This window comes from Hibiscus syriacus, unplaced genomic scaffold (assembly GCF_006381635.1).
Source record: "Hibiscus syriacus cultivar Baekdansim isolate YM2019G1 unplaced genomic scaffold, ASM638163v2 tig00110584_pilon, whole genome shotgun sequence".
NCBI classification, from domain to species: Eukaryota; Viridiplantae; Streptophyta; class Magnoliopsida; order Malvales; family Malvaceae; genus Hibiscus; species Hibiscus syriacus.
This window is the reverse complement of record NW_024062792.1, coordinates 161,370-170,667: the sequence shown is the minus strand read 5'-3', so window position 1 is coordinate 170,667 and position 9,298 is coordinate 161,370. Positions and strand designations below refer to the sequence as shown.

The 9,298-nt window shown below is 35.7% G+C and overlaps 1 protein-coding gene across 1 annotated transcript; it reads left to right on the top strand.

Moving 5' to 3' along the window:
* Positions 1 to 6,850: 6,850 nt before the first annotated feature.
* LOC120133630 (AT-hook motif nuclear-localized protein 20-like) lies at positions 6,851 to 8,114 on the top strand. Its single transcript, XM_039150181.1, has one exon. The coding sequence runs from the start codon at positions 7,120 to 7,122 to the stop codon at positions 8,011 to 8,013; it is 894 nt and encodes a 297-aa protein (XP_039006112.1). The 5' UTR covers positions 6,851 to 7,119; the 3' UTR covers positions 8,014 to 8,114.
* The last annotated feature ends 1,184 nt before the right edge of the window (positions 8,115 to 9,298 follow it).

Sequence of the window (9,298 nt, the reverse complement as noted above, 5' to 3'; positions counted from 1 at the left end):
TTAATATGCTTGCCGACAAACACAATTGGCTCATTAAATGCTTACTTGAAAGGGTTGACTGTCACGTTGGAAAACAATTGAAACCTCTTTAACCGGCCATAAAATGCTTTGTTGAGACTGTTCAGAGTTTCAAATCACGGTCTAAAAATGTGATAACGCCCGTGAAATAACGGTTTCGCCTCCATTCGAGTTATTCGTGACACCTACAATAGCGTCTAATAGCGTTCGCGACGGTCGTAATAACGTCTGCGACGGCTACAATCACAATAAATCTAAAATGACCAAAAACACGATGGCAACCACAATTTAAAACCTTGCTAAGTCTCTACCTTTCTTCTACCCTTTTAGGAGCAGCAACAAGAACACTATAAAAATCTTTACTCTTACATTACAAAATCTCTTCTCTATCCTTCAAAGGTTTCTCAATCGATCAAATTATTCCCATATAATCAGCATTTTCAATCTCTTTATCCTTACACTAAATAGGTATCTCTTATTTCATCCAAAACAACATCGTTGGTGTTATTACCTTTGGTTTTGGCACTATGCGTATCGAACCCAGATGGGTTGAGTCAAAACTCGTCGGGGAAGTTAGGTGGGTTCCAAACGATGGAATCGGAGGTGGAGACTTTGAAGGTGAGGTAATCGATGAGGGGTTTTCGGTCGGTGAAGGTGACGCCGGGGATGCGGAGGGCAAGAGAGTTGTGCGTGTAATCAGTGTGCTTGAGATGATGGTTTTGGATGTAGAAAACCAGTGTCTCAAGGTTGTAGAGATTGTCTTGCTTGGAACGGTATGGGGTCTTGGCAGAGTAGGGGAAGGAATATTCGGTGTCGAATCAGAACTCATCATTGACTCGAACGATTTTTCGAGTTCCCCCGGATTGTGAAGTCACGGAGGGCGGAATCCATTCGCTTTGGTTTTCGAATAAAGAAAAAACAAAAAAGAGAGGGAAATTTTGACAGAGACGATGGTTTTAGCAACAGATATTTGTGTTGTTAAATTGGATTTTGGTAGTGATTAGTTTGTAGCTTGTGTTCGTGTCGTTGAATTGTATCTAGTTCAGGTGTAGGGTAAGTCGGGTCGGTTCGGGTCAATTTTCGAGTGGGGTGATTATCATATTGGTTTTTTTTCGGATCGATTGATTTTTGGGTCGGGTCAATATCGAATCAATTGATTTTTGGGTCGGATTAACACTAGATCGTTTAAATTTTGGGTCGAGTCAATATTGGATCGGTTGATTTTTAGTTTAGGTAAACGTTTAGATCAAGACAATTTAGGTTTAATTGGTTATGAGTCTAATCAAATATATATATAATTATTAATATATTCTTGTAAAAAATATGTTTTCTTGTTTGTCAATCTTATTATTTAGGGTCTAATTTAAATTCTCAATCATTCAATATTTTGAATTAAACCATCATTTATAGATGATTAATCGATAATTTGATATAAATACAATCCTATAATACGTATTAGAGCTTGTTATCAAAATTTTATATTGATATTGTATGAAAAGTTTATCTATTTGATAAAGAAATATTTTTTTAATAAAAAATTAATTTTCAATTATAAATTTCATATTTTTATTAAATTTTAAAAAATAGTACATAACTTTATTTATTAAGTTTTAGTCGTAACATATGTAAATTTTATATTATTTTTATTACAAGTAAGATAAGTAAACTTTATTTATTACTTTTTCAATATTACAATAAGATTCTTATCTTTTATATTCCTTTTATGTTACATAAGTAAACCATCTATTAATATTATAAATCTAATATTTTTATCACATGTAAGATAAATAAATTTTATTTGTTACTGTTTTCAATCTTACAATAGGTTTCTTCCTTTCAGTTTGGGTTAATTTTCATTCGAATTGTTTTTAGGTTGGGTTAAATTCGGTTTGGGTTACTTTCAGGTCGAGTTAAAATTTGGTTCGGATTTCTTTCAGTTTGGGTTAATTTTGGTTTGGGTTGCTTTCGGTTCGGGTTAATTTCGGTTCATGTTGCTTTCAATTCGGGTTAATTTTGGTTCGGAAATGATTTGGGTCAGGTATGGGTCTGGTATCAAATCAAATTTCATTATCATGTTCGGGTCAATATCGAGTTTTGGGTCAGTCAAATCGGTTCGGGTAATCGAGTTCAGACCCTATTTCCGCCCTCCGTGACTTCAGATTCCAGGGGGAACTCGACAAAATCATTCGAGTCAACGATGAGTTCCGATTCGACACCAAGTATTCCTTCCCCTGCTCCGCCGAGACCTCATACCGTTCCAAGCAAGGCAATCTCTACAACCTCGAGAGCCTAGTTTTCTACATCCAAAACCGTCATCTCAAGCACACCAATTACACGCACAACTCTCTTGCCCTCCGCATCCTCGCCATCACCTTCACCGACCGAAAACCCCTCATCGATTACCTCACCTTCAAAGTCTCCACCTCCGATTCCATCGTTTGGAACCCACCCTAGTTCCTCCGACGAGTTTTGACTCAACCCATCTGGGTTCGATCCGTATAGTGCCAAAACCAAAGGTTATAACACCAACGATGTTGTTTTGGATGAAATAGGAGATACCCATTTTAGTGTGAGGATAAAGAGATTGAAAATGCTGATTATATGGGAATTATTCGACCGATTGAGAAACCTTTGAAGGATAGAGAAGGGATTTTGGAATGTAAGAATAAAGATTTTAATAGTGTTCTTGTTGCTGCTACCAAAAGGGTAGAAGAAAGGTAGAGACTTGAGTCTCAACAAAGTATTTTGTGGCCGGTTAAAAGGGTTTCAATTGTTTTCCAACGTGGCAGTCAACCCTTTCAAGTAAGCATTTAATGAGCAACTGTGTTTTCCCGCAAGCATATTAACGTCTATTAAGGTTGACGGATTAATTTGTAATCAATCGATAATATTAATGATTAATTTATAATTTTTGAAACATCAATAGAAAAAATAAAAATTAATTCAAACATTAGTGAATAACTGTGTAGTTTACCCAAAACAATTGAGTAATCCAAGCGCCGGCCACAGTTATTAAAGTTAAATTAGATTGTAAAAATACATCTATGCCATTCCGAATTTTAATTGGAATGAAAACTTAAATTTTAACTTTAACTTTTTTCATTAAATATATTAAAATTAAAGTATTTTCAAGAAAATTAAAAGAATGAATACTAGAGATCTCATACAAGTATAATTTCGTGGATTTCACATTGTATTCACATCAATTGAGATGGAGATGGATATAAATTAAGTGAATAGTTAACGGGTGTGGATGTAAAAAGTTAAACCCGCTGTGGGTAGTAGGTAGGTGATGAGTTTAACACATTATATGTCCCACATCCGCCCTTCCCACATCCGCTCATCCACTAATATTCACTATATAAAATTTTGATCATTATGAATTCAAGTGTAATTCCGAAGATTATTTTATAAATATTAAGATTTTGTGAAAAATGCCATGTAATGTAATTAAATATTATGGTATAAACATTTTTAAAATTGAAATCAGTTGTTTCTCCAACCTCAAACCGATGGATATAGACGGATACAAACATGTACGAGATGGGTGGTGGGTATCCAATTAATTAATGGTGTATAGAGATAAATTTAAAAAATGTATCTGCGTGGACGAGTGTGAATTTAAAAATTTTACAATCATGTGTGTAATGGATAAGCGAAAGATACAAAAATATTAAGTAGATATCAAGAAGAAATATCCGTGCCCGTCCTACCCATCTGCTAACAAAGACCCATTATAAAAAGGGTTCTGTTGCGTTGAGTGCAAAGTAACCTTCGAATGGGCTGGTTAAAAGGATGATCATGCAAAGAGTCTTTGCAACTTATATAAAATTTCTTTTGAATTAACGTTAAATATTTTGATTAATAATTGCATAATTCGTTTGCCTTTTTAATTTATAAAAAGATTTTATTTAAAAATCAATAAAACGATTGATATAATTTATTTCACATATATATATGTATGATTTTAAATTATGTCATATAATGTCGATAATTGAAATCACTTTGATTTCTCATGTAAATCTATATATGATCATTTGTTAAATAACTTTATAAATATACATTTTATGTGAAATATTTTTTCACCCACATTGTAAATGTTACTTAATCTAATTATTAACAATATCTCTAATTAAAGTTTGATATATATATATATATATATATTTATAATTCTCACCAACGAGAATGGTTTAAGTGGTAAACATATCGGTATTGCTTAAGCAAGTTTTAAGTTTAAGTCCTTGTATATGTAGAAAATCTCTGTTGAAAGATTTACCCATAAAAACAGGTGTACGACAGAAGTCAGTCAAAATAATCAGAGCAAAGTTATGAAAATAGGGAGTACAAACAAAATATATATATATATATATATAATTTTCATTTTCATTGTTTTTGTATATTCTAAAAATCATACATAAATGTAACGTGACGTCGGAACAAGAGCAGGAAACAAGACGTGCACCCCACTTTCTCACCTTCCAAACAGAATAAATAAACAGGTAATCTATGTCAAATACCACTCATCTTTATGCTCGGGATCGAAAATGTCACTGACGTTTCAATTTTTCCAATTTTAGCACGGACGTTTATGTTTCACTTCAATTTTTCCACTCCGCCGTTAATCCGTTAACGGCACGATGACATGGCATGGATGGCCGTGACGGCGATGACATTAACGGCTTTGTTAAAGTTATTTAGTCCACGTAACATCTGTATTACCTGAGAAAAGTTATGCTTTTGACTCTATAAAGGTTTAATGAGATAGCAGGATTTCAACTAGGAAGCAAGGAGTACAAAAATAAAGATACGCCCAAGAAAATGTCAATATCTCTCATTCTTGCTTGCTCTTCCTTGGCTGCAATTATCTCTTCATTGTTTTGTTTTTGGGTTTATTACAGTAAGAATTCACGTAAATCCACCAGAAATGATGGGAAGAGCTCAGGTATATTCTTTTCACCCCATACTGTTTTAGTTTTTCTTCATAGTTTTGGGACTTTGAGAGTTAGGGTTTAGAACTGATACTTCTTTTCCCTATGTTTCCTCTTCTTTCTATGGTTTTGGTTTTGAAGATGTTGAAAAAGGGGCTGGACTGACACCATTTTTAGTAAATTCAAGCCTACAAGGACAGTTTTTATGGAAAATAATGCCTCATTCATGGATTATAAGATGCTTCAAAAATCTACAAACAAGTTTCATCAAGGGGCTTTTTTGTCATGGATGTACCTTAATTTGGGTATGTGGTTTGCTCTTAATCCGTTAATGGTCGTGACGTTAATTTGGGTATGTGGGTTGCTCTTAATTGGAATCATGGATGTGCATGTGTACTGTTTTTGGTCTTTTGGGGAAGAGCTGAAGCTGATTAGTTGTAATTAATTGTATAATTTGTCTATTTGGGGGGGGGTTTGGAGCTCTGATCTGTGGCTGGAATAGGGTTAAAGTTCTGAGTTTTTGTTGTAAAATTATATTTTTAAATTGAAATACTGGGTTCGAATCTTGTTGTGTCTCTGGGTTTGGAAAATGGAGGCTAGACTTGCAACTGAAGCTCGTTCATTTTATGGAATGAATCCGATAGATTTGTGGGCGGTTGGGAAAAGGATAGTGGAGTGGGATTTGAACGATTGGAAATATGATGGTGACCTTTTCATTACTAGCTCGATAAATCAAGTGTTTGCTGACGGCATGGGAAGGCAGTTTTTCCCACTCGGTTATGGGATTCCTGGAAATTCATCGAATAGTTCATCGTCATGCTTTGAAGAAATGAATCCTGAAACTAATAAAGGGAAAATGGAATTGGAAAAGAAAAGGAGGGTTATTGTGGTGGAAGATGACGGTGCCAATGAAGAAGCAGGTGGCCTTACTTTAAAGCTCGGTTCCCAAGGTGGTCACGGTTACCCAATCAGTCAAAGTGAGATGAGAGCTTGGGGCGGAGCTAGTGAGAAGAAGAATAAGTTGAGCAGAGGTTCTGGAAATCGCGCAATTTGTCAGGTTAAGGATTGTGGTGCTGATCTGAGCCAGACCAAGAATTATAATAGACGAACCAAAAACAGCTTCAGCTCTTTCTATGGGTCCACATCGTTTTGGTAAGCCTTCCATGTCATCACCGTCACGGCCCGTCCATGCCATGTTATCATGTTGTTAACGGATTAACGGCGGAGTGGCAAAATTGAAGTGAAACATAAATGTTCGTGCTAAAATTGATTAAATTGAAACGTCAGTGACATTTTCGATCCCGAGCATAAAGATGAATGGTATTTGACATAGATTACCCTAAATAAACATTAAACTTCCCCATATCTCTCTCGATTAAATTTCCCAAAAGAAAGAGAAAATGAAAGATTTTGCATGGAAAATACAAAGAAACCACATCTCCAAGGCATTGACAGTTGACACACCCAAAACCAAGGCAGATTAAATCCAACGATTTCTTGGAAATAATAAAGGAATTTTATACTTACTATGCCCAAAAGAAAAAAAAAGTTTAAATCATGCTTCAAGTCCCTGTACTTTATTTTTGAAATCTAAATTATTTTCTTTTAGTTCCAGAATTTAGTCTTTTATTTAAGTTTTTTATAAAGTAAATTCTAACTGATAATATTGCTAATTGATTATCTACGTTAAAATTGAATATATATTATTAATTTAATTTTAAATCAAATATTTTTTAATGTTTCACATATTCAAATTTAAACAGAGCTCATTAATAATAATACCATCATTAAACTTTAATGTTTAAGTCTGGTAAATCAAGATTAGATTCTTATCATAAAAGTAGATGAACTAAATTTAAAGGTTCTGACATTATAATTAATCCAAAATATTTCTTAAACTCTTTCTTTATGTTTCATTTCTTGTTCTTTGCAATTCTTTAGCTTTGATCGGTTAGCATACTTGCTTTCCACTAGCTTCAGTCTCTTTCTCTCTCTCTCTCTCAGCTAACGTTTCTAGAGAGTTGAATTCTTCCATACTTTCTCTTGTTCTTCAAAACCTTGATTCGTTCATATCCATAAAGATCACTGGCCAAAACAAGATCCAAACCCAGTTTTCAATCTTTGTTTGTAATCCTTTAACTTTTTTGTGAGCTCAAAAGCTTGAGAAAAAACCATGGCTAATCTATGGTGGGCGGGGCAAGTAGGGTTACAAGGAATGGAAACATCAGCCACTTCATCATCTCCGATCAAGAAACCAGATCTGGGTATATCCATGACAAACAATGGAGAAACAGGCAGCGGTGGAACCGGCGAGGAAGAAGAAGACAAAGATCATAGCGACGAGCCTAGAGAAGGTGCTATCGAAGTCTCCACTCGTCGTCCCAGGGGACGACCGGCGGGTTCCAGAAACAAGCCCAAACCACCGATCTTCGTCACCAGGGATAGCCCTAATGCACTTAGGAGTCACGTTATGGAGATAGCTAATGGTTCCGATGTAGCCGAAACCCTAGCTCAGTTCGCTAGGAGGAGACAAAGAGGGGTTTCGGTTCTTAGCGGAAGTGGAACCGTGACCAACGTTACACTTAGGCAACCTTCGGCTCCTGGTGCCGTCATGGCTCTTCATGGTCTGTTCGAGATTCTATCGTTAACCGGTGCGTTTCTTCCCGGACCGGCTCCCCCGGGGTCGACCGGGTTAACGATATACCTAGCCGGTGGACAAGGGCAGGTTGTTGGTGGTAGTGTAGTAGGGTCATTGATGGCATCAGGGCCTGTTATGGTTATAGCAGCCACTTTCTCCAACGCTACATATGAGAGGTTGCCTTTGGAGGAAGAAGAAGAGGATGCTGGTGGAGCTCAAGGTCAGCTCGGTGGCGGCGGATCGCCTCCGGGGATCGGTAGTGGAAGTGGTGGACATCAACAAGGTGGGATCGGTGGTAACGGCGGAGGCGGTGACAGTTCGGGTTTGCAAGGTTATAACAATTTGCCACCGAATTTGGTTCCTAATAGTGGACAGTTGAACCATGAGGCTTATGCTTGGGCACACGGTGGAAGGCCACCGTATCATTAAACATATAGGAAAACATTGCTTGTGGGAGATTTAGAGATACTTTCACTTGCATCAATTATCATAATAAGATCATCATGTTTAGTTTCTTACACTTATTTTTCTCTTTAATCCCATTTCTAAATTTTATAAATCAGATATTTCATCTCTATCAAATTAAATTCAATTAGCTTAACGGTGTTATTGTTTCTATATAAAAAGGATTACGAGTTAGAAATAGAGTTGGATTTTTCATAATTTTTTTAACTAATTGACAATGAATGCATACACACTATGTTCAACCTCGAGATCTTTGGGAAGAATTATGTTCTCTTTTATCGTCGTTCAATGAGTTCATAGATGTGGAACTTTAAATCTATTAGATTGTATGAACTAAACGAGTTAAACTTCGATTTCATAATGCTATTATTTAATGATACAAGTTTCTTGTTTCTTACCAACTTTGGGGATCAAACTAGTTATAATAGTGTTTTAAAAATAATAATAAGAAACATGATATCAAGAAACTGGCCTCTTTAATCTTCTCCTGCTGCAATTTTTCCTCCATTTTCATCATATGCAAAGCTCAGTATCATATGAAATGCAATGGAAAGGGATTCTTTCGGTTGGAAAGTAGGAAAGCAATAATGGGTTCTTGGCTGCATGCCATGTGCTATGCAAATTCTCAGTTTTCTTTGTGCATCGTCCTCGAATTTTGAGTTTTTATTAAAAACTCAATATCTGAAATATTAAAAAAAAACTAATCTCCTTAAAAGGTGACCGTAACATGCCTGTCAGTCCCTCAGAATCTTCAAAGATTGAGGTTCATGCATGCTTTCTGGCATAGTTCTTCGCTGTTTTCCTTTTAGAACTATCATGTCGCATTCAGTAATGATAGGGTGATTGACCAATATTTTTTTCCTCCTGTTTCTATATTTATACGAATGAAGTGCAAGGTTCTAGTCTCTTCTATCTGTCTTGATCAAGAGGTTTTATAATAACCTATAAAGATCATACGAAGATGGTACAACAATAACAATTCTAAATACGGGCACTGGAATTGTCACAGAAGTACAATTTTACTGATTTTCTTCAGCTCAATGCATGCATATGTATGTGTATCATGGGACTTAAAACCAAGATCAAGAAGATCTTCGATCTCACTCATCGCTTCTAAAGTTCCAAATGCTCATTGAGTCATATTTCTGCGCTTCCTGGCAATGGCTGCAGAGAATTTGCACAACATGAACCAATGTCTGAAGTAATGATGAAGTCCTTTAAGGACTTAGGTTTCCTTAAAAAAAAATAT

Bases quoted from the DNA above. Each gene is read 5' to 3' on its own strand.
- LOC120133630 (XM_039150181.1), top strand. From the start codon at position 7,120: ATGGCTAATCTATGGTGGGCGGGGCAAGTAGGGTTACAAGGAATGGAA.